Below are 25405 nucleotides of genomic sequence, written 5' to 3' on the forward strand. Positions count from 1 at the left end.
AACTAGGAAGACAAATGCCTATAGCCACATACAATACTGCACAATGTCCATTATGAGGCTCATTCATTGTATAGGTGAATAAGACATTGTATTTCATTAATTTTACAATAATAATGTGTGTCTTTGGAAGCAGCATTGCAATCCTGTTGGTATAAGTTGAAGCAGAGTGATGAAATGGATTGTAATAACGGCCATCTTTCCATGCATCGGCATCATACTATCTTGACACCATTAGGCCAATGACTGTAATGGATTGACGAGCGGGGGCTGCCAATACAACCATCATGCCTGAAGGAGGACATAGGTCATTCTCCATAGGCTTCTCTCTCACTGCTACCAGCTGTACTCTACAATGCAATGCCTTATAGCAAGGTAAAAGGTAAACATCACTGGTGGCTTTTCTGGACTTTTAGCCCAAAAAGCAACACCTGCTTCATTCTTGAGTGTGTGAGTTACAGCACTGCGACTCACCCGCATACAGTAGGAGACCTTCACACCGCATAGGTGAGAAGAGAGGGAGAGTGTGGAGAGATAGAAGAACGGGGGTAAACTCATACATGGGAAAACAACAATAAATGACAAACAAGACAAAAATAAGGAACGACAACGTACTAAAGGACACAAAATAAGATCATAACAGATGGAGTATCATTGAATCATAAAAATGCACAAATCCACTGGCACCGAAACTCTACAGACAAAAACATTAGTCTAGTACATTCATCTGATTATACCAATGTGACTGAATTCTCACCATCAGGATTGTCTGGCCTGAAGCTGATCTTGATGCTGAAGGACTTGTAGGCGTTCTTGATGGTGGGCAGAGTGAGATAGGACAGGGGCTCCTGGGTGAAATGGGGCATCACTCGATCTGTAGGGATAGAGGAGTTATAGTTAGATACTGCCAATATTTAAAGTTCCCCTCTGATTGAACTGACTCTGTGAACTACAGACATGGAACAGGGAATCATAGAGCTAGATACTGCCAATATTTAAAGTTCCCCTCTGATTGAACTGACTGTCTATGAACTAGAGAGGGAATCATGGAGCTAGATACTGCCAATATTTAAAGTTCCCCTCTGATTGAACTGACTGTCTATGAACTAGAGACAGGGAACAGGGAATCATGGAGCTAGATACTGCCAATATTTAAAGTTCCCCTCTGATTGAACTGACTGTCTGTGAACTAGAGACAGGGAACAGGGAATCATGGAGCTAGATACTGCCAATATTTAAAGTTCCCCTCTGATTAAGCTGACTGTCTATGAACTACAGACATGGAACAGGGAATCATAGAGTTGGATAAAGGCAACAATGTTATATTCTCTTCCACAGTGTGTTTCTATACAGCTGACTGACCATGGACTTTGAGGGTGGTGAAGGCCTCCACTTTTCCCTGCTTGTTGGAGGCAGTGCACACGTATGTCCCAGAATCCTCGTGGGTCAATCCAGGAACCGTCAAGGTGTTGACTACCTGTAAACACTTAGGAGGAAGCTCCCCATCCAGCTACAGAGAGAAGGATGCACAGAACATGTTACAAAAGGTCAAATCAGGATCCTGTTCACAAGGCACATACTGTAGATGGAAAATAGTCAGAAACAGATAGGCACCATCTTCACTAGTTTGTTTTCCGTTGCACTGATAGGGTGTTGGTTACCTTGGACCATTTGATGGCAGGCACTGGATATCCTGATGCCACACAGGGCAGGACAGCATCAGATCCCACTGTCACTTCCTTCAGCTCTGGCAGAGCTGCGATCTGGGGTAGGGCTTTACAAACAAACATCTGTCAATAGATGGTCGAAGGGGACAAGAGCTATAGGACTGTGTGTGTGTGTGTGTGTGTGTGTGTGTGCGTGCGTGCGTGCGTGCGTGCGTGCGTGCGTGCGTGCGTGCGTGCGTGCGTGTGTGTGTGTGTGTGTTTGCAGACATACAGGACCAGTACACTCATTTTTCTACTCACACTGGACATTGAGGACCACCTGGGACTGCACAGAGCCCACATCATTGGTGGCAGTGCAGCGGTACTGTCCAGCGTCAGCGTCTGTCACCTGTTCGATCTTAAGCATGCCTCCCTTCACCACAATGTGTGCCGGTAGCAGCCCTCCCACCTTGCTCCAGCGCACCGTGGGCTGGGGCTCGCCGATGGCCTGGCACTCAAACTCCACCGAGTTACCAACCATAACAGTCTGCACTGAGGTACGCACGTTGATCATTACCTTGGGAAGGGCTGCAGGCAATGGGGAGAGGAGAGACAGGGTTCATACAAACACTGAATTAATACTGTAAAAATAAAGATAATTGCAGAGCCATTTATAGAGATATACATCTATGTGATTCCCAGATCATTGAGAGGGATTGCATAGTGGGGCTATACAAAATATTCTGTGTTATAAATATGGGTTGTGACAGTGTCAATGATTGTATGAGGGTGTTGGACATGGGAAAACCTTGGATGGTGAGCTTGGCGGTATCCTGAGCCTGGCCATGAACACTGGTGGCTCTGCAGATGTAGACGCCCTCATTGCTCTGATCCAGGTTCTCAATCCTACACAAAACACACACGGATCAGATACAGGCAGATAACCCAAATGCACGTCCTGATTTCACCAAGAGGGACATGATCACGGATCATCATTTTGTTGATCCTGGATCATCATCTGGTTAATCCTGGATCATCATTTGACTGTGTTGATCCTGGATCATCATTTAACAGCATTGATCCTGGATTGTCATTTAACAGTGTTGGTCCTGGATCATCATTTAACAGCATTGATCCTGGATTGTCATTTAACTGTGTTGATCCTGGATCATCATTTAACTGCATTGATCATGGATCATCATTTTTCTATTTTTTATTTAACTGTTAAGTCAGTTAAAAACAAATTCGTATTTACAATGACGGCATACATCAGCCAAACCTGGGATTACACAGGGCCAATTGTGCGCCGCACTATGGGAGTCCCAATCATGGCCAGTTGTGATATAGCCTGGATTCAAACCAGGGTGTCTGTAGTGATGCCTCTAGCACTGAGATGCAGTGCCTTAGACCGCTGCGCCACTCAGGAGCCCAACTGTGTTGATCCTGGATCATCATTTAACTGTGTTGATCATTGCATGTTTATTTTTTTGGTTATTTTCTTTTTTCCCCACCTTTATTTAACCAGGTAGGCTTATAGATAGGTCATCTATAAGTCTATACTAGAGGTAAGAATCCGAGAATTGAGCCAGTTGGTCTGGTCACGAATATGTAGCGAGGGCCAGCCGCAGTGGTGGGTGGTATAAGGGGCTTTGGTGACAAAACGGATGGCACTGTGTTTGCTGAGTAGAGTATTGGAAGCTATTTTGTAAATGACATCGCCGAAGTCGAGGATCGGTAGGATAGTCAGTTTTATGAAGGTATGTTTGGCGGCGTGAGTGAAGGAGGCTTGGTTGCGAAATAGGAAGCCGATTCTAGATTTCATTTTGGATTGGAGATGTTTAATATGAGTCTGGAAGGAGAGTTTACAGTCTAGCCAGACACCTACGTATTTGTAGTTGTCCACATATTCTAAGTCAGAACCGTCCAGAGTAGTGATGCTAGTCGGGCGGGTGCGGGCAGCGAACGGTTGAAAAGCATGCATTTGGTTTTACTAGCGTTTAAGAGCAGTTGAAGGCCACGGAAGGAGTGTTGTATGGCATTGGAGCTCATTTGGAGGTTAATTAACACTGTGTCCAAAGAAGGGCCAGATGTATACAGAATGGTGTCGTCTGCATAGAGGTGGATCAGGGAATCACCCGCAGCAAGAGCGACATCGTTGATATATACAGAGAAAAGAGTCAGTCCGAGAATTGAACGTTGTGGTACCCCCATAGAGACTGCCAGAGGTCAGGACAACAGGCCCTCCGATTTGACACACAGAACTCTGTCTGAGAAGTAGTTGGTGAACCAGGCAAGGCAGTGGTTTGAGAAACAAAGGCTGTTGAGTCTGCCGATAAGAATACGGTGATTGACAGTCGAAAGCCTTGGCCAGGTCGACAAATATGGCTGCACAGTACTGTCTTTTATTGATGGCGGTTATGATATCGTTTAGTACCTTGAGCGTGGCTGAGGTGCACCCGTGAGCAGCTCGGAAACCGGATTGCACAGCGGAGAAGGTACGGTGGGATTCGAAATGGTCAGTGATCTGTTTATTAACTTGGCTGTTATGTATTTTGACTGCCTGCTGTAAAGTGACTCCTGGCTCTCTCACCTCAGCACTCCGTCTTTGATGTGATGGTTGGGGGGCAGGGCTCCTCCCTCCTTCAGCCACTCCATGGTGGTCCCCAGGCCTCCTGCAGCAGAGCAGGTGAACTCCACAGCACTGCCCTCGGCCTTCACCTCCACCTGAGGAGACACACGCACCGCTAGGGGCGCTACACACACACGTGCATTCACACACAGACGCACACACACATACACAATAAGGGAGTGTTTGTGTGCTTATTCACTGAAGGTGTCTGTGTCCATACGTTTTTATGATAACAAATAGGTACCTTACTGTAGACTAATTTCATCAACACAGAAGCCAGGCTGTGACTGAGCACAGTACTTACATCTGACTGTAACCTTGGCATGTGCTTCACTGGTGCCCACTTTGTTGGTGGCGACACACTTGTAAGTGCCAGCGTCCTCGGCTGTGGCCAGGTTGATCTGGAGGTCTCCTGCTTGGACGTCAGCCCTGGTGGACAGGCTGCCGTTTAGCTTGGTCCACTGGAAGAGCAGCGGGGGAGTACCATGGGCCAGGCACTGCAGTCGGATCACCTCGCCCACACGCACTGCCACGTCGTCGGGCAGGGAGGTGGCATAGGGAGGAGCTGCATCACAGAGACATCGAAGGTTAGAGATACTAAAGTGACTAGTATTAGGAATAGATTATGATTTGTGACTTGATTCAGGAAGCTGGACATTTGGCGCTAGTTCCGACTTCACAGTAGGGCCCAAATAATTATCAGATTTTTGGAAAGATATAGTTATGGACAACTGCAAAAGTGTTGCTACAGCTCTCAACAACATTGCTGCCCTGAATTTAGTGTAGGTTGGCATTTATTGTCATGAATCTTGACTTAGAGGCATCTCTGCAGAGTGGTCCCTAGCTCGTACAGCCACAAAGTCATAAGGTCATTTTAAACCTAACCCTAACTTTAACCACACTGCTAATCCTAATGCCTAACCCTAACCTTTAATTTCGCTCAGTTTTGCCTCAAGGGCAAGAGTCATGACAATAAACGTCAACCTGCAAATTTAGCTGGTGCTATCGACAAAGCTCAGTTGGAGAAAGTTTAAGTAGAGAGATTACTTTCTGCCGACTCATATGCATTTACATGGGTGGGGCTAAGGCTTAAGAGGGCGTGCAAGATGCTGAATGGGCGTAAACAAAGAAGAGGTCTCCAGCAAGTGTGAACATCTCAGCAAAATCTTTCAAGGGCTTTTTTCCTACTTGTCCCCTGAGTGGTTTAACAGCATAACTTTCCCATGTTTCATCCAACTACAGTTGATAGATTTTGAAGCTATAAGTCTATATTTTTATAAAACGTAAAAGCAAATCACTAAATTAGACTTAAGCTCGCATAGAGATGTGAGGTCACATTTATGCATGGTGAGACGTGATTCATGAGCTGTGTCATTGAGTTTTACTGGTGTTAATAATCTATATAAGTCTCCACAATATTTCTGTTCAGACTGGAACCAGCAGTGATGAAACCCTAACCTGGACCCAGATCTCTTTGGTTCCAGATTTGTATTGCCAACACGATCACGATTAACAGGAGTTGGTTAAGCATTACAAAATATTTGGGACCAGGCTAATAAAATCTGTTTATCAGACTCACTCTCCACATCCAGCATGATGGTGACCTCTGTGGTGCCCATGTTGTTGGTGGCATTACAGATGTACTCTCCAGAGTCTGCCCGGCCAACACTGGGCAGGACTAGGGTGTTGTCCACTACCTTATGTCTCCAGGGAAGAGGGGCACGCAGCTTAGACCATGTGATCTTAGGGGCGGGGAATCCTTAGGAGGGAGGGAAATCACAATATCAGTGTGTAAAAAGGACTTAAGTGAATGTAAATTATTTGTAATGCCAGTTGTATGCTCTTAGCAAAGATGAGGTGTCTATGACATGAAGTTCCTCTCAGCTCTCATTTGTAGGATGTATTCTCTGTACTAACAAGTATCAATAAATCTCTTCTGTCTCTGCTGCTAAAGCCAATTTCTACCACTCTAAATTCCAAGCATCTGCCTCTAACCCTAGGAAGCTCTTTGCCACCTTCTCCTCCCTCCTGAATCCTCCTCCCCCTCCTCCCCCCTCCTCCCTCTCTGCTGATGACTTCGTCAACCATTTTGAAAAGAAGGTCGACGACATCCGATCCTCGTTTGCTAAGTCAAACGACACAGCTGGTTCTGCTCACACTGCCCTACCCTGTGCTTTGACCTCTTTCTCCCCTCTCTCTCCAGATGAAATCTCGCGTCTTGTGACGGCCGGCCGCCCAACAACCTGCCCGCTTGACCCTATCCCCTCCTCTCTTCTCCAGACCATTTCCGGAGACCTTCTCCCTTACCTCACCTCGCTCATCAACTCATCCTTGACCGCTGGCTACGTCCCGTCCGTCTTCAAGAGAGCGAGAGTTGCACCCCTTCTGAAAAAACCTACACTCGATCCCTCCGATGTCAACAACTACAGACCAGTATCCCTTCTTTCTTTTCTCTCCAAAACTCTTGAACGTGCCGTCCTTGGCCAGCTCTCCTGCTATCTCTCTCAGAATAACCTTCTTGATCCAAATCAGTCAGGTTTCAAGACTAGTCATTCAACTGAGACTGCTCTTCTCTGTGTCACGGAGGCGCTCCGCACTGCTAAAGCTAACTCTCTCTCCTCTGCTCTCATCCTTCTAGACCTATCGGCTGCCTTTGATACTGTGAACCATCAGATCCTCCTCTCCACCCTCTCCGAGCTGGGCATCTCCGGCGCGGCCCACGCTTGGATTGCGTCCTACCTGACAGGTCGCTCCTACCAGGTGGCGTGGCGAGAATCTGTCTCCGCACCACGTGCTCTCACCACTGGTGTCCCCCAGGGCTCTGTTCTAGGCCCTCTCCTATTCTCGCTATACACCAAGTCACTTGGCTCTGTCATATCCTCACATGGTCTCTCCTATCATTGCTATGCAGACGACACACAATTAATCTTCTCCTTTCCCCCCTCTGATAACCAGGTGGTGAATCGCATCTCTGCATGTCTGGCAGACATATCAGTGTGGATGACGGATCACCACCTCAAGCTGAACCTCGGCAAGACGGAGCTGCTCTTCCTCCCGGGGAAGGACTGCCCGTTCCATGATCTCGCCATCACGGTTGACAACTCCATTGTGTCCTCCTCCCAGAGTGCTAAGAACCTTGGCGTGATCCTGGACAACACCCTGTCGTTCTCAACTAACATCAAGGCGGTGACCCGTTCCTGTAGGTTCATGCTCTACAACATTCGCAGAGTACGACCCTGCCTCACGCAGGAAGCGGCGCAGGTCCTAATCCAGGCACTTGTCATCTCCCGTCTGGATTACTGCAACTCGCTGTTGGCTGGGCTCCCTGCCTGTGCCATTAAACCCCTACAACTCATCCAGAACGCCGCAGCCCGTCTGGTGTTCAACTTTCCCAAGTTCTCTCACGTCACCCCGCTCCTCCGCTCTCTCCACTGGCTTCCAGTTGAAGCTCGCATCCGCTACAAGACCATGGTGCTTGCCTACGGAGCTGTGAGGGGAACGGCACCTCCGTACCTTCAGGCTCTGATCAGGCCCTACACCCAAACAAGGGCACTGCGTTCATCCACCTCTGGCCTGCTCGCCTCCCTACCTCTGAGGAAGTACAGTTCCCGCTCAGCCCAGTCAAAACTGTTCGCTGCTCTGGCACCCCAATGGTGGAACAAACTCCCTCACGACGCCAGGTCAGCGGAGTCAATCACCACCTTCCGGAGACACCTGAAACCCCACCTCTTTAAGGAATACCTAGGATAGGATAAAGTAATCCTTCTAACCCCCCCCCCCCTTAAAAGAGTTAGATGCACTATTGTAAAGTGGTTGTTCCACTGGATATCATAAGGTGAATGCACCAATTTGTAAGTCGCTCTGGATAAGAGCGTCTGCTAAATGACTTAAATGTAAATGTAAATGTAATACAATCAAAACCTGGGAACTCTGTTATCTTTGCTTTAATAATCATTAGTGTAATTTGGAAGTGCATCAGTTACCGTGAGCGTCACATCTCAGTGTGGTGGTCTGTCCCTCCACCACCACCATAAGGGGTTCTGGCACAGAGGCACGGGGCGAGGTGGGCACCTGGGCACCCCCTTCCACGATCACTTCCACCCTGGTCTCGGTGGTTCCCTCGTTGTTGCGGGCCGTGCACACGTAGTTGCCACTGTCTTCTGGACGGGCCACTAGGACCTGGGAGGGGAAGACCGTGTCGTGTCTTTTGGACTATCATTAATGTGAAGACTGTTATATTATCAAATCAATTCTCTAGGTGTAATTATTATGATTAAACTAATCATGTAAACATGAATTAACTAGGAAGTCGGGGCACCAAGGGAAAATGTTGTTTAAAGAGTTAGTATTTCCCGAATTTAACTCTCTTATTTTCATATCTTATTGATTACAGTCACTTATTAATGTGTTACCTCATCAGTCATATTCTGAATGTCGCAAACTCTTGGATATCTGCACGAACCCTAGCATAAATTATGAATCATCGATATACAAATTGGCTTAATTATTTATTTACTAACTAACTAAATAATCACACAGAAGTACATAAACACACACAGGATAGGTTATACATATAGAGCGGGCGGGATTTTTCATGCACCGGCAGAAGAGAGATGCTACGTCTGGTAAGACGAGGGGTGGGGGTGTGTGTCTATTTGTCAATAACAGCTGTTGAGAGATGTCTAATATTAAAGAAATCTCGAGGTATTGCTCGCCTGAGGTAGAGTACCTTATGATAAGCTGTAGACCACACTATCTACCAAGAGAGTTCTCATCTATATCACTCGTAGCCGTCTATTTACCACCACAGACCGATGCTGGCACTAAGACCGCACTCAACCAACTCTATAAAGCCATAAGCAAACAAGAAAATGCTCATCCAGAAGTGGAACTCCTAGGGGCCGGGGACGTTAATGCAGGGAGACTTAACTTACCAAGTTTTTACCAGCATGTCACATGTGCAACCAGAGGGAAAAAAACTCTAGACCACCTTTACTCCACACACAGAGATGCATACAAAGATTTCCCCCGCCCTCCATTTGGCAAATCTGACCATAATTATATCCTCTTGATTCCTGCTTACAAGCAAAAACTATAGCAGGAAGTACCAGTGACTCGCTCAATACGGAAGTGGTCAGATGACGCCGATGCTACGCTACAGGACTGTTTTGCTAGAACAGACTGGAATATGTTCCGGGATTCATCCAATGACATTGAGGAGTATACCACCTCAGTCATCGGTTTCATCAATAAGCGCATCGACGACGTCGTCCCTACAGTGACCGCACGTACATATCCCAACCAGAAGCCATGGATTACAGGCAACATCCGCATCGAGCTAAAGGCTAGAGCTGCCAATTTCAAGGAGCGGGACACTAATCCGGACGCTTATAAGAAATCCCGTTATGCCCTCAGACGAACCATCAAACAAGCAAAGCGTCAATACAGGATTAAGATTGAATCCTACTACACCGACTCTGACTCTCGTCGGATGTGGCAGGGCTTGAAAACTATTACGGACTACAAAGGAAAACCCAGACGCGAGCTGCCCAGTGACGTGAGCCTAGCAAACGAGCTAAATGCCTTTTATGCTCGCTTCGAGGCAAGCAACACTGAAGCATGCATGAGAGCACCAGCTGTTCTGGATGACTGTGTGATAACGCTCTCGGTAGCTGATGTGAGCAAGACCTTTAAACAGGTCAACATTCACAAAGCCGCAGGGCCAGATGGATTACCAGGGCGTGTACTCAAAGCATGCGATGACCCACTGGCAAGTGTTTTCACTGACATTTTGAACCTCTCCCTGACTGAGTCAGTACCTACATGTTTCAAGCAGACCACCATAGCCCCTGTGCCCAAGGAAGTGAAGGTAATCTGCCTAAATGATTACCGCCCTGTACCACTCAGGTCGGTAGCCATGAAGCGCTTTGAAAGGCTGGTCATGGCTCACATCAACAGCATCCTACCGGTTACCCTAGACCCACTCCAATTCGCATACCGCCCCAACAGATCCACAGATGACGCAATCTCATTTGCACTCCACACTGCCCTTTCCCACCTGGACAAAGGGAACACCTATGTGAGAATGTTGTTCATTGACTACAGCTAGGAGATCAACACCATAGTGCCCACGAAGCTCATCACTAAGCTAAGGACCCTGGTACTAAACACCTCCCTCTGCAACTGGATCCTGGACTTCCTGACGGGCCGCCCCCAGGTGGTAAGGGTAGGCAACAACACGTCTGCCACACTGATCCTCAACACTGGGGCTCCACAGGGGTGTGTACTTAGTCCCCTCCTGTACACCCACGACTACGTTGCCAAACACGACTCCAACACCATCATTGAGCTTGTTGACGACACAACAGTGGTAGGCCTGATCACCGAAAATGATGAGACAGCCTATAGAGTGGAAGTCAGAGAACTGGCGATGTGGTGCCATGACAACAACCTCTCCCTCAATGTGAGCAAGACAAAGGAGCTGATCGTGGATTACAGGAAAAGGCAGGCCGAACAGGCCCCCAATTAACATCAAAGGGGCTGTACTGGAGCGGGTCGAGAGTTTCAAGTTCCTTGGTGTCCACATCACCAACGAACTATCATGGTTCAAACACACCAAGACAGTCGTGAAGACGGTACAACAAAACCTTTTCCCCCTCAGGAGACTGAAACGTTTTGGCATGGGTCCCCAGATCCTCAAAAGGTTCTGCGGCTGTACAATCGAGAGCATCCTGACCGGTTGCCTCACCGCCTGGTATGGCAACTGCTCGGCATCTGACTGCAAGGCACTACAGAGGGTAGTGCGTACGGCCCAGTACATCACTGGGGCCAAGCTTCCTGCCATCCAGGACCTATATAATAGGCGGTGTCAGAGGAAAGCTCATAAAGTTGTCAGAGACTCCAGTCACCCAAGTCATAGACTGTTTTCTCTCCTACCGCACGGCAAGAAGTACCGGAGCGCCAAGTCTAGGACCAAAAGGCTCCTTAACAGCTTCTACCCCCAAGCCATAAGACTGCTGAACAATTAATCAAATGGTCACCGGACTATTACATTGACACCCCCCCCCCCGCCTCCATTTGTTTTGTACACTGCTTCTACTCACTGTTTATTTTATCTATGCATAGTCACTTCACCCCTACCTACATGTACAAATGACCTCAACTAACCTGTACCCCCGCACACTGACCCGGTACCAGTATCCCCTGAATATAGCCTCGTTATTGTTATGTTATTGAGTAATTATTTTTTTTAACTTTAGTTTATTATTTATATATTTATTTAAACTATTATTTATTTTATTTTAAAGCATTTCACTGTAAGGTCTACACTTGTTGTATTCGGCACATGTGACAAATAAAGTTTGATTTGATTTGATACATTGGTTACTAACATAATACATTGAAAAGTCCCTAGTGGACTAAACCGATATGATGGCTTGGTACACCAAATGAAAAGGGAGGGGCAGGTAAGAAAGAGCGGGAGAACAGACAAAGGACACCACTATCGTACACACATCTGATAACTAGGCTCATGGAAATGCTAACACTTTGCACATGAACAGCCACTCATTCAAAAAGGAATTGCAATTCACATATTTTCGAGTGTAGGCCTTTGTTTTTTCTCTCTGTGACCGCCGGTCCGTCTGCTGGAAAGTCAGTCGACAGAAAGTCTCTGGTTTGTCCACCAGAGATCAAAGTCTTTAGTAGTTGTAGCTTGTTATAATGGAGACATCAGGTGTACCAATGGTCGCTAGATAGGTAAATGTTCTCCAGAATGGATCCTTCAGAGTACCATTCGGTCGTTCAATCTGCACGTAACTGGTCTAAAGTACATTTTGTCGGAAGTGGGTTTTATACACTTCTGGGAAAAGTGGGCATTTCATGACGCCGATGTAATGTCTGTGCTCACGTGGGCTTGGCGACTGACTTTGTTAAGACTTCATATGAAAAACAATTCTCTCCTTTAGAAGGCTAACATCACATTACATCTTCTCACTAATAGTTTTATATGTAATCATATACGTTCCCCCACATTTGGATGTGACCCTGACAGCTGGGAAATATATAAATTAAGAGATACTGTTATGTTGTCCTATCGTCTTTAGTTACATCACAAATTATTAACAAATTCGACAGGATTGTTCTTTAAATACCCCCGGACCATTCTAAATGTTTGGAATACAGAAATACTGTTGAATTATTCACCCTTTTGATGTTAAAGTTTGGCCAAGTCTCTCTCTGTGTCCCACAGTCACACATTCCAATCTCAATACAACAGACCCAGAAGCAGAGTATTTACGACCATCATAAAACTGTGGAGAGAGAGGGGGTGGGGCTATGATCCTCCCCCCAAGGGCACGTCATGACAACAGCTTTACTGCGTTTGCCCATCATAGAATAAATAGCACACCCTATGTAATATATCTTAGCACAAAAATGTTACATCCTAACACTAAGAGCTGGTTACTCATACACAGATTAAGCCTGGTTTTAGAGCAAGAAGCACATTGAATTGAGAATCTAGGCTTAATCTGTGTTTAGGAAACCTTTATTCTTCCACATACATTTCACTTGTCATTTAGTAGACACTCTTATCCAGAGAAATTAGGGTTAAGTGCCTTGCTCAAGGGCATATCGACAGATTTTTCACCTAGTCGGCTCGGGGATTCAAACCAGCGACCTGTCAGTTACTGGCTCAAAGCTCTTAACCACTAGGCTACCTTTCGCCTGTACAGTACAAAAGCTCAGTAAAAATGAACACAGATCCAGTACAGTACCTGCATGACAGCGTTGGACTCCATGGGCACAGGGCTACTCAGCATGGTCTTGCGGGCGTTGTCCAGCCTGTGCCATGTGACAGATGGCCGTGGTTCCCCGGAGGCCTGGCACTCCAGATTGATGGGTTCACCCACCTTGACTCGCACGGGCCCCTGAGGGGTGACAGTCGCTACGGGAGACTCTGGAAGGAAGGATGACATCACCCAAATAAACAACCATAAGTCCTTTCCTTTACCATGACAACCACCAAGGGGGGCCCTTAGTTCATCGACAGAGAGCAGATGCTCATACTGAACCACACCATAAACATCAACACCATATATGTGTGTGTGTGCGTGTGTGTGTGTGACTACACCATACCTCTGACAATCAGAGAGACCATGCTCTGGGTGATTCCAAACAAGTTGCTAGCCACACAGCGGTAGGTGCCCTGGTTGCTAGGGCGGGCATCAGTGATGATGAGGACAGAGCCGTAATGGTCAATCTTCACATTGTCTACAGAATGACAGGTTTCATAGGGAATCATTTAGTCTGTCAAGTACATCTCTTACAAGCAGCAATAGCTAAAAATGAAAGAACAGTAATTGGATACAGACTATATGTTGTCATTACTGTATGTATTGCAGGTAGTTTGCGTGTGTGGATATAGCCATGATTCTGACATCTGACAAGAATCTGACTAAATGCCTTTCTGCTGTATGGAATTGAATTGAATGATTGAGTATCCTCCAGTTAGAGAGTACCAGTGTAACAGTATGTGTGTGTGTGTGGGAGGGGCCTCACCAGGAAGGGGCTGGTTGTTGGACAGTTTCCACTCCAGGCGAACGGGCTGGGCTCCACTGTAGACCCTACACTTGAAGCTGGCTGACTCTCCCTTTCGCACCGCTGCACTGTGGGGCTCAATGGAGATGATAGGGGTCTGCAGGCCTGCTCCAGGGAACACACACCACCACAAACATTACAACAGGACAATGTTTCCTCTGCTCACTCCAGTTCTAATCCTACAACATTTACAAGAGGGTGTACTGTAAGTACCAGATCATGATACTTTAGGTCTATGGGCTCCATTGGAAGCATTGGAATTTAGAAGCAAATACAAAACATGACAAACCAGAAACCCAGGAAGGTTTGAACCAGGATGAGATCATGGCACAGTGTGGAAAAGTAAAGCATACACTCTTGAGGCCACTTTAAGGCGGGTTGAAATTAAACACAACTGGAAAAGTAATACTGTACATGACGAAAGGCCACTAAATAAATTACACAGATGTTCCTACTGCGTATGCCTCGGACTGCTTCACCACCATCCACAGTGATATCAGTAGAGAGGATATTCCATTGTCAAGCCAGTGTACTGTCACAGAGAGAATAGCTTGCTGACTTACGAGAGGAGGTGGCTGTGACTGAGACAGAGACTGAGGTCTGACGGACAGGAGTACCAGGCCCTGCCTCCACACGACAGATATACTCCCCAGAGTCATCTGGGCTGGCAGAGAGGATACGCAGCTGGGTACCCAGAACCTGTTAGGCACAATGGGAATTATCCTGCTGAATATTCAGCTGAAATAAACAGTCTTCATTAAAGGGATAGTGTGACATGTTGGCAATTACTTTATTCTACTTCCCCAGAGTCAGATGAACTCATGAACCCATTTTTATGTCTCTGCTTTCAGTTTTAATGAAGTTGAAGGTCGTTTCTGATGCAATTTATAACTAGCGTTAGCACAATGACTGGAAGTCTGCAGAACCAACTAGCATGCTAGCTAGCAAAATGTCCCACTATCCCTTCAATAGATTTTTCATAGAGATGTGACTAGCTGAGCTTCCTAAACAGTAATGATACCATATCATCACGTGGCTACAGTACATTTACATGAACAGTTGGAAGCATTTGTATGTTAGAGGTAAGGTCCCAAAGTTCCTGGGTTTTCAGAAATCCATATTGGGAACTTTGAAAAAAACAAAACCTGGGAACTTTGGGAAAACCAAAACCTGGGAACTTTGGTAAAGTTTCCAGAATTGTTCATCACTAGTAAGAGAACTTGTGTATATTCCAACCTGGTGATTGGCAGACAGGCGTCCACTAGACCTCCTCCAGGTGACAGCAGGTGGGGGGTTACCAGGGACATAACAGTTAAGGTCCAGAGACTGTCCCTCCTGGACGTCAGCTATGGAGGGCTGGATGGTGATGGCTGACGAGATGGTGTCTCCTCCTATTGCTACACAACCACAAACACAGGACACAGATATTTACTAATGTTAAATTACTGTCAACACACAGCAGCAGCAAGCTCTGGGGTACAATTTACTGGGTCATGCCCAGTAGAGAGAAAACATTTTGAAACAGATTAAAACATTGACGTAATCTGAACATTCTTTCCAATAAGAAACAGCCGTTTCCGATTTACATATGCAAAACTTTTTAAAACGAGTGCCCTACTGAACATGACCCTGGAGTGACCTTTCACCTCTATTGACGGTGACCTCGATGCGAGCCTCTGAGGATCCTATGGAGTTGGTTCCGACACACAGGTAGGTGCCAGAGTCAGAGGACTTGATGTTGGGGATGAGAAGGGTGCCAATGTCTGTACGCTCCATACGGGTCTAGAGAGGACACAGCAACGAGCATGGAGAGGGATGAAGAATATGTCACAATGGCCTTAGACATGATGCACCACTGTGGTACGAGCTACACGACAATGTGCATGACAATGATAATGTCTCTACCCAAACCCAATACAAAAACATCATACATACAGCAGATTTCTTACCTTTGGACCAACAACACCTACTGTTTAAACATTGTATAACCACTGTATAAAACCCACAAAGGTGCGAACAACAGACACACTTGATATCATTTCAAATCAATACCAACAAAAGCACAGCAGGGTGGATCTTCAGCATATACAGTATATAGCATTGTTAAATGGTGTGTGCGTTGTAACAATGTTTGTGTTATGATCATTACAAATGGCTTTTCAGTTATTGCTGTGCTTTGCATGAAAGAAAACAATAAAATCGAACCAATTCATAATTGGTTGAAGAGAAAAGGAATGTTAAGGTTATCAACATTACTATAATGATTTCACAGTTAAACATTTTAATTTGACAACAAATAATGATCACTATTGAAACAGTTACCAATGACATACAGTAGATACACTACAGTAGGATACACTACAGTAGTTAGTCATACACTACAGCAGGGTGCACTACAGTGGGTAGTCATATACTACAGTAGCATACACTACAGTAGGATACACTACAGTAGGGTACACTACAGTAGCATACACTACAGTAGGGTACACTACAGTAGGTAGTCATACACCTCAGGAGGATACATTACAGTAGCATACACTACAGTAGGTATAGTAGCACATGTTATTGTATACTTTTGTATACTTAAAATAATTGTTGTTGAGTTGTTAAAATGATTCAGTACAATGATGACAGGACTGGGAAACTGTTAGGGAATTGACATATTAGACATAGTGCTTTGAGCCAATACAATGCTTTCAAGCAATACAAAGCTCCTCTGTACAGTATGAAATACCTGGTAATGCATTACAGATGTTTACTCATACTTACAACCACTCACTAAATCAACGCTAAGCAACTACTTTACACTTGAACTATAATGGACAGAGTGGACCTTACTATAATTTACAACCTTACAACCATACAGTATTACAACCATCAACATGAACAGTGGCCAGTGTTACAGCTGAGAATAGAGTACACCTAAAGACATTATTTAAAGGGGTGTGTCTAGATCCTGGAGAGAGAATTTAAAGGAGTTTGCCTGGAGAGAGAATTTAAAGGGGTGTGCCTGGAGAGAGAATTTAAAGGGGTGTGGCTGGAGAGGGAATTTAAAGGGGTGTGGCTGGGCTGGGTGGATTACAGTATCCTGGGGGTGGTGGTAGTGTGCCTTCCATCCGTGGACAAAGCTGCTTAGCTCCGGCCTAGTCAACCGTGAGGGCCTGGCTAAAGTGAGCAGTGGCTGAGGCGGAGCCGGCTCAATGTGTGTCTGAACCCATTCACAAGTTTTCAAAGCAACCCATTTGCTAAAGTACACAGAATTTCTGCGTGGCCGCACGACAGAGCCTGAGTGCCCATGGGAAAAGCTGACACAACGCTGAAGCTGTCTGAGGCAGAACAAAACAGAGCCCTGAGCATCGGCTGGCGGAGGAGACACGAGGTACGGAGGGACTAACCCAAAGCGCCTCGAGGGGGACAAGTGCCTGGCATGAGGAGACTATGTCCCAAATACCTAGCTACGCCCTGGGGCCTTGGCGTGTACATACAGGAATAATAATAATATGAGCAAAATGGTAAATAGTTGGTTTAGGAAACAAATATGTCAGGGATGATATGATGATGTTAGGGCTGGGAATTGAGAGAGGCCTCACGATACGATATTTTCACCATACTTAAGTGCCTATACCATATGTATTGCGATTCTCACAAATCTATATGTATTGCGATTCGATACTGTGATTTTATTGCGGATTGATGTTCCAAACATATTGCTCACTATATATCTGCTGCAGAGAGACAAGAGACAGCATGAAAAATGAGTTTTGATCAGTCAGGGAAATAAAAGTGCTGAAAACATGTTGGGTCACTATTTAAAAAGCTATAGGATGAAAAACACAGGCATATAGAAAACTAGCCCTAGCTAATGTAATGTAGCTACAGTAGCCAAAACTTTTTTTACAAATCGATACCTGGAGCCAAATATCAATCCAAAAATAATATTGTGACATGTAACTGTATCAATTTTTCCCCCATCCCTAATGATGGTGGATAAATTAGAAAATGAAGGACATGGATGGATGGAACATTTATAAGACAAAAACAACAACTAAACCATGCCATAAGAAGAGCTTCACACCCAGCTTGCTGTTGTTGTTGTTGATGATGTTTTTTTACCAGTAATACTGAACTACTATTTCTCATGGAGACTTTGTGAGCAGCTATTTGCTTGAAATGAATTAATGGCAGTTACTGTGTGTGATGATGAATCAAAGACACGTTTGATCATGCATTTAGTTGACAGTGTGTTTAGGTAAGGTCAGTAGAGGACAACAGGTGGGAAGTAAGAGACGTGACAGATAGATAGATAGACAGACAGACGTAAAGACAGGACAGATGGACAGACCTGCAGCTCCTCAATACGTCTCTGTAACACATCGAGACTGTTGCTTTTAAACTGATGGAAACCGTGAGAAGGAATGGCCTGAGCAAAACGTCAAGGAAAAAAGGGTGGGAATAAAAAAAGGGAGGAAGGAAACACAAGAAGGAAAAAAACAATAAAGATTGGTCAAAATACTGTGGTCAAAATACTGGTCAAAATACTGAAAAAGAATTCACTTTTTCACCAACACAATCCTTTCAATAGCATGGTGAGATACCAGCACCCAATACTGTATACCAGGGATGTCAAACATATGGCTCGCGGGCCGGATCCGGATCACGAGGGCTCCAATCCGGCCCACAGGTGGTTTGAGTAAAATAAAAAATAAAAAAACAAATCCAAACTGTGTAGAAATGGTAATGGATCTATATTCATACAGTTTCTTGACTGTCCAGCTCGCTAATAATCACTAGACAGTCAGGGAGCATCGAGAATTCCAAAAACAATGGATAAAGGACCATTTTTGGCAAATTTGGACGGCAAGGAAATATAACACATTTTCCGGACCTCGTTGAAGACTGAATGCGGCCCCCGGGGCAAAGTGAGTTTGACACCCCTGCTGTATACAATACATACAGTGAGTGAGTTGAGAAAGTATTCATACTCCTTGGACTTATTCCACATTCCTAAATTCGAAAAGGATTCAAATTTCAAAAAATTCACCTATCTACACACAATACCCCATAATGACAAAGTGAAAACATCTTTTAAAAAATGTTTGAAAATGTATTGAAAATCAAATACAGAAATATCTTATTAAATACTTTGTAAAAGCACCTTTGGCAGCGATTACAGCTGTGAGTGTCACGTTCTGACCATAGTTCTTGTGTGTTGTGCTTGTTTTAGTGTTGGTCAGGACGTGAGCTGGGTGGGCATTCTATGTTGTGTGTCTAGTTTGTCTGTTTCTGTGTTCGGCCTAATATGGTTCTCAATCAGAGGCAGCTGTCAATCGTTGTCCCTGATTGGGAATCATATATAGGTGGCTTGTTTTGTGTTGGGGATTTGTGGGTGGTTGTTTCCTGTCTTTGTGTTTTCTCTGCACCAGATAGGGCTGTATCGGTTTGCCACATTTTGTTATTTTGTATCGTTGTAAGTGTTCACTGTTTCGTTTTATTAAACATGTTGAGCACTGGCTACGCTGCGTGTTGGTCCGATCCCTGTTACACCCTCTCTTCTCGTGAAGAGGAGGAAGGCTGCCGTTACAGTGAGTCTTTATGGGTAGGTCTATAAGAGCTTTTCACACCTGGATTGTAAAATTTTTGCTCTGTCAAATTGGTTGCTGATCATAACATAATAGATTTTCAAGTAGATTTAAGTCAAAACTGTAACTCGGCCACTCAGGAATGATTCAATGTCATCTTAGTTAGCAACTCCAGTGTATATTTGGCCTTGGCTAGACTGTAAACTCTCATTCCAGACTCATATCAAAAATCTCCAATCCAAAATCAAATCTAGAATCGGCTTTCTATTCCGCAACAAAGCCTCCTTCAGTCACGCCGCCAAACTTACCCTAGAAAAACTGACTATCCTACCGATCCTTGACTTCGGCGATGTCATCTATAAAATAGATTCCAATACTCTACTCAGTAAATTGGATGTAGTCTATCACAGTGCCATCCGTTTTGTTACCAAAATGCCTTATACCACCCACCACTGCGACCTGTATGCTCTAGTCGGCTGGCCCGCTACATATTCGTCGCCAGACCCACTGGCTCCAGGTCATCTATAAGTCTATGCTAAAAAGCTCCGCCTTATCTCAGCTCACTGGTCACGATAACAACACCCACCCGTAGCACGCGCTCCAGCAGGTATATCTCACTGGTCATCCCCAAAGCCAACACCTTTTTGGCCGCCTTTCCTTCCAGTTCTCTGCTGCCAGTGACTGGAACAAATTGCCAAAATCGCTGAAGGTGGAGACTTACATTTCCCTCACTAACTTTAAACATCAGCTATCTGAGCAGCTAACCGATACCTGCAGCTGTACATAGTCCATCTGTAAATAGCCCACCCAATCTACCTACCTCATGTCCATATTGTTTTTATTTACTTATCTGCTCTTTTGCACACCAGTATCACTACTTACACACCATCATCTGCTCATCTATCACTCCAGTGTTAATCTGCTAAATTGTAATTACTTTGCTACTATGGCCTATTTATTGCCGTACCGCCTCATGCCATTTGCACACACTGTACTTAGACTTTCTTTTTTTTCTATTGTGTTATTGACTGTACGCTTGTTTATTCCATGTGTAACTCTGTGTTGTTTCTGTCGCACTGCTTTGCTTTATCTTGGCCAGGTCGCAGTTGTAAATGAGAACTTCTCAACTAGCTTACCTGGTTAAATAAAGGTGAAATAAAAATAAAATAAAAATTGTCCTGCTGAAAGATGAATTAATCTTCCAGTGTCTGGTGGAATGCAGACTGAACCAGGTTTTCCTCTAGGATTTTGCCTGTGCTTAGCTCCATTCTGTTTCTTTTTTATCCTGAAAAACTCCCCAGTCCTTAACAATTAGAAGCATACCCATAACATAAAGCAGCCACCACTATGCTTGAAATTATGGAGAGTGTGTCACGCCCTGACCGTAGAGAGCTTTTTATATCTCTATTTTGGTTTGGTCAGGGTGTGATTTGGGTGGGCATTCTATGTTCCTTTTTCTATGATTTGTATTTCTTGGTGTTTGGCCGGGTGTGGTTCTCAATCAGAGGCAGCTGTCTATCGTTGTCTCTGATTGAGAACCATACTTAGGTAGCCTTTTTTCCCACCTGTATTTGTGGGTAGTTATCCATGTATAGTTGCCTGTGAGCACTACGTTGGCTTCACGTTTTCGTTTTGATGTTTATTGTTTTGTTGGCGACATCTTATAATAAAGAAGTATGTACGCTCACCACGCTGCACCTTGGTCTACTGTTTCCACCTTAGACGATCGTGACAGAACTACCCACCAAAAACGGACCAAGCAGCGTGGTAAGAGGGAGCAGCGGTTTTTTGGAGAGTTGGACATGGGAGGACATCCTGGACGGCAAAGGATCCTACATGTGGGAGGAGATCCTGGCTGGAAAAGATCGCCTGCCATGGGAGCAGGTCGAAGCAGCAAGGAAGGTGGAGGCAGCTAGGAAAAGGGCCAAGGATTACACGGGAACACGGCTGGCAAGGAAGCCCGAGAGGCAGCCCCCAAAAAATGTTTGGGGGGGTACACGGGGTGTGTGGCAGAGTCAGGTTGGAGACCTGAGCCAACTCCCCGTGCTTACCGTGGCGAGCATGTGACTGGTCAGGCCCCGTGCTATGGGGTGATGCGCACTGTGTCTCGGCCGAGCATTCACAGGCCGGTGTGCTCGGTGCCAGCGTCCCGCATTTGCCGGGTGGAAGTGGGCATCCAGCCAGAACGGGTGGTGCCAGCTCTGCGCTCGAGACCGCCAGTGCGCCTCCACGGCCCAATGTATCCGGTGCTTCGGCCAAGGAAAAGGCCTCCTGTATGTCTCCTCAGCCTGGAGAGTCCTGTGCCTGCTCCTAGAGCCAGGTCTCCTGTGTGTCTCCCCAGCCTGGTGAGTCCTGTGCCTGCGCCCAGCCTGGAGCCTCCAGAGACGGCCTCCAGCCCGGAGCCTCCAGAGACGGCCTCCAGCCCGGAGCCTCCAGAGACGGCCTCCAGCCGGAGCCTCCAGCGACGCCCTACAGTCCGGAGCCTCCAGTGACGCTCTACAGTCCGGAGCATCCAACGAGGGTGCCCAGTCCGGGGCCGCTGGCGAGGGTCCCCAGTCCGGGGTCGGCGGCGAGGGTCCCCGCTCTAGAGGCGCCACCTATGTGGGCCAAGCCAGAGGTGGAGCGGGGTCTACGTCCCGCACCAGAGGAGAAATGCACCAGCGGAGAAATGCCCACCCAGACCCTCCCCTATAGGTTCAGGTTTTGCGGCCGGAGTCCGCACCTTTGGGGGTGGGGTACTGTCACGCCCTGACCGTAGAGAGCTTTTTATGTCTATATTTTGGTTTGGTCAGGGTGTGATTTGGGTGGGCATTCTATGTTCCTTTTTCTATGATTTGTATTTCTTGGTGTTTGGCTGGGTGTGGTTCTCAATCAGAGGCAGCTGTCTATCGTTGTAGGTAGCCTTTTCCAACCTGTATTTGTGGGTAGTTGTCCATGTATAGTTGCCTGTGAGCACTACGTTGGCGTCACGTTTTCGTTTTGATGTTTATTGTTTTGTTGGCGACATCTTATAATAAAGAAGTATGTACGCTCACCACGCTGCACCTTGGTCTACTGTTTCCACCTTAGACGATCGTGACAGAGTGGCACTCAGTAATGTGTTATATTGGATTTTCCCCAAACATAATACTTTGTATTCAGGACAAAATGTTAATTGCTTTGCCACATTTTTTTGCAGTTTTACTTTAGTGTCTTGTTGCAAACAAGATGCATGTTCTGGAATATTTTATTCTGTTTCAGGCTTTCTTCTTTTCACTCTGTCAATTAGGTTAGTAATGTGGAGTAACTACAATGTTGTTGATCCAACCTCAGCTTTCTCCTATCACAGCCATTAAACTCTGTCACCATTGGCCTCATGGAGCAGTGTCCTTCCTCTCTGGCAACTGAGTTAGTTAGGACACCTGTATCTTTGTAACAACTGGGTGTATTAATACACTATCCAAAGTGTAATTAATATTCAACGTCTGTATTTTTACCCATCTACCAATACCCCATCTACCCTTCTTTGCAAGGCATTGGAAAACCTCCCTGGTCTTTGTGGTTGAATCTTTGTTTGAAATTCACTGCTCGACTAAGGAACCTTCCAGATAATTGTATAATTGTATGTATGGGGTACAGAGATTAAGTAGTCATTAAAAAATCAAGTTAAACACTATTATTGCACACAGAGTCAGTTCATTCAACTTATTATGTGACTTAAGTAAATGTTTACTCCTGAACTTATTTAGGCTTGCCATAACGAAGTGGTTGAATTTCAAAAACAGAATTCCACTTTGACATTATGGGGTATTGTGTGTAGACCAGTGACAATTTTTTTTTTAAATTCAGGATGTAACACAACAAAATCAAGGGATATAAATACATACTTTCTGAAGGCACTCTATGTAGTTACTCTTAAGATCAGTATATATCCTAGACAGAAAGTATCAGGTAGAAAGGACCAGTGTTTACCTGCGGAGGAAGTTGTCCTCCCTGTTTCTTCCAGGTGAGTCCGGGGCTGGGCGTGCCTCCAGCCCTGCAGTACAGCCTCAGTGTCTCCCCCTCATGGATGTCCACTCTCTGGGGGCTCACCTGCACGTGGGGCAGGCTGGCACCTGAAGCATTTAAACACACAGGAAGAACACAGAATATGCCCAAATGAGGACCCAACAAGACTGGTAGACAATATGGGTTGTCACTAGGTACCACAGCCACAAAGTCAAAAAGGGCAATATTGTAAAAATGTATGTAAACAAAAATGTGCTTTTGGGTCTTAATTTAAAGTTAGTTAGGTATAAGGTTAGCAGTGAGGTTAAGGTTAGGTTTAAAACATTCAAGCTGCAGAGGGGAGGACGGCTCATAATAATGTCTGGAACGGAGCCGCTTCAGCCATTACTACGAGCCTGCCCTCCCCAATTAAGGTGCCTCCAACCTCCTGTGGTTTAAAATCATATTTTAAGAAGATAAATTGTAGAAATAATGACTTTGTGGCTGTGGTAACTAGTGACAAACAACAATATTGGGCATATTCACAGTTGAGATAAGTACACACAACTCAGACCTCAGAGCATCCATAAATCCTTCATCGATCTCAATAGAAGACTTGCGCAACAACTCGAGTAAAGCGTGTAGATCTCAAGTAAGAATACCACCCCATGAACCTGTGACAATGGCATGCTGTTGATGTTGAGACCCACTGTGTACGTAGAGGACAGCCCGTGCTGTGTGTTCTCCGTGGGTGTTGAGGGCCTTGCAGACGTACTCCCCCTCATCCCCCCTCTCCACAGCAGGGATGGTTAGTACTCCTCCACGGACCACAGCATTGGGGCTCATTCTGTTACCAGGACCTCCACCTAGAAACACATAAGATTATTTCCCCCCTTTTTGTCAGTTATGACATTATACAGTGTGAATGTATACTTCTATAAACAGCTATTCAAATACAAGATTATAACAGGGTGTTATACATGCGAATGAATGTGTTCCTAATTGACTTAGCCAGCAATTGACTAAACTAATTGACTGGCTTAGTTTATGCTGTAGGTGTACCGCTAGCTACAGCCTTCCTTACCTATCCACTCGATGGCAGGGGTAGGGTTGCCAGTCACAGTACAGTGGAACTCAGCGCGGCCTCCTTGCTGGATGGTCAGGACAGGTGGAGTGGCGGTAGCCACTGGCTCGGCCCCCTCGGCAGCTACAATAAGGCAGAGAATAGTTCAGCACTGCTCAGAAATAGACAGACCCCAAAGTATGGGGCGTTTGTGTTCACAAAGGGCAGGGGCTTTTCTGCAGAAAGAGGCTTTAACATTTTGCGGCTCGTAGTAAGGGCTGGAGCGGAATAGGTGGAATGGTATCAAATACACCAAACGCATGGTTTCCATTTACTGCTACCAGACCAGTACTTTACAGAATCAAGTGACATCAGTTTAGTGTACATGTTGGCTGTAGATCAGCAAGGCTGGGTCCTGACTCACTCAGGCCAAGACTGTGTCTGTGTGTCAATGTTAATGAGGGAGGGCAGAGAGAGGGTGGCGGGACAGGGCTGGGTACGTGGCCTACGCCTAGAAATTACCCCTTGGCAGCCAGGGCCCTCTGTGCAGCTGACACAGATGAGAGGTGGCAGGCTTGCCTTGGCAGGGCACATGGCTCTCTGGGCACAGCTCTCTGTGCCAGCTTGGCTGATCCTCCCTGGACGCTGATCCCCAGCCACATTGAATCGCATCTGATCCCAGGGCGACAGAGCAAAATAAAGCCCCCTTTCAGCGTCCAGGGAGGACTATCAGGCTATCTAAGCTACGAGATAAGCCCTGGTCTGGGTCTGGGACTCACTGACCTGACAGAGAGAGAGACTGACTATATTTCATCATCTTTGTTTTCTGAAAGGCTGGGCACTGACTAGTACACTTTCTCAAATTGATCTAATGATTTAGCTTGTCTCAATATTGAGACATGGTGACCTAGGTCAGTTGAACTGT

General features: G+C 45.8%; 1 protein-coding gene across 11 annotated transcripts in view; it reads right to left on the reverse strand.

The window, feature by feature from the left end:
* The window catches only part of hspg2 (heparan sulfate proteoglycan 2), a 190736-nt gene that overhangs the window by 14798 nt on the left and 150533 nt on the right, over positions 1 to 25405 (reverse strand). For 7 of the 11 annotated variants that reach the window (XM_071372641.1, XM_071372648.1, XM_071372649.1 and 4 more), the window contains 20 exons: positions 24502 to 24624; positions 24128 to 24283; positions 23403 to 23545; positions 18215 to 18292; positions 15519 to 15654; positions 15109 to 15269; positions 14436 to 14571; positions 13834 to 13977; positions 13411 to 13545; positions 13050 to 13231; positions 8256 to 8451; positions 5852 to 6031; positions 4577 to 4837; positions 4234 to 4396; positions 2452 to 2549; positions 1965 to 2231; positions 1659 to 1771; positions 1360 to 1507; positions 755 to 871; positions 472 to 489 (listed from right to left, as the gene is read on the reverse strand). In XM_071372641.1, coding sequence (XP_071228742.1) covers positions 472 to 489; positions 755 to 871; positions 1360 to 1507; positions 1659 to 1771; positions 1965 to 2231; positions 2452 to 2549; positions 4234 to 4396; positions 4577 to 4837; positions 5852 to 6031; positions 8256 to 8451; positions 13050 to 13231; positions 13411 to 13545; positions 13834 to 13977; positions 14436 to 14571; positions 15109 to 15269; positions 15519 to 15654; positions 18215 to 18292; positions 23403 to 23545; positions 24128 to 24283; positions 24502 to 24624 — 2955 coding nt within the window. The remainder of the gene's footprint in view (positions 1 to 471; positions 490 to 754; positions 872 to 1359; positions 1508 to 1658; positions 1772 to 1964; positions 2232 to 2451; positions 2550 to 4233; positions 4397 to 4576; positions 4838 to 5851; positions 6032 to 8255; positions 8452 to 13049; positions 13232 to 13410; positions 13546 to 13833; positions 13978 to 14435; positions 14572 to 15108; positions 15270 to 15518; positions 15655 to 18214; positions 18293 to 23402; positions 23546 to 24127; positions 24284 to 24501; positions 24625 to 25405) is intronic. The other 4 variants (XM_071372650.1, XM_071372647.1, XM_071372640.1 and 1 more) reach the window with 2 other exon arrangements.

This window comes from Salvelinus alpinus, chromosome 28, assembly GCF_045679555.1.
Source record: "Salvelinus alpinus chromosome 28, SLU_Salpinus.1, whole genome shotgun sequence".
In the NCBI taxonomy this organism is placed as follows: Eukaryota; Metazoa; Chordata; class Actinopteri; order Salmoniformes; family Salmonidae; genus Salvelinus; species Salvelinus alpinus.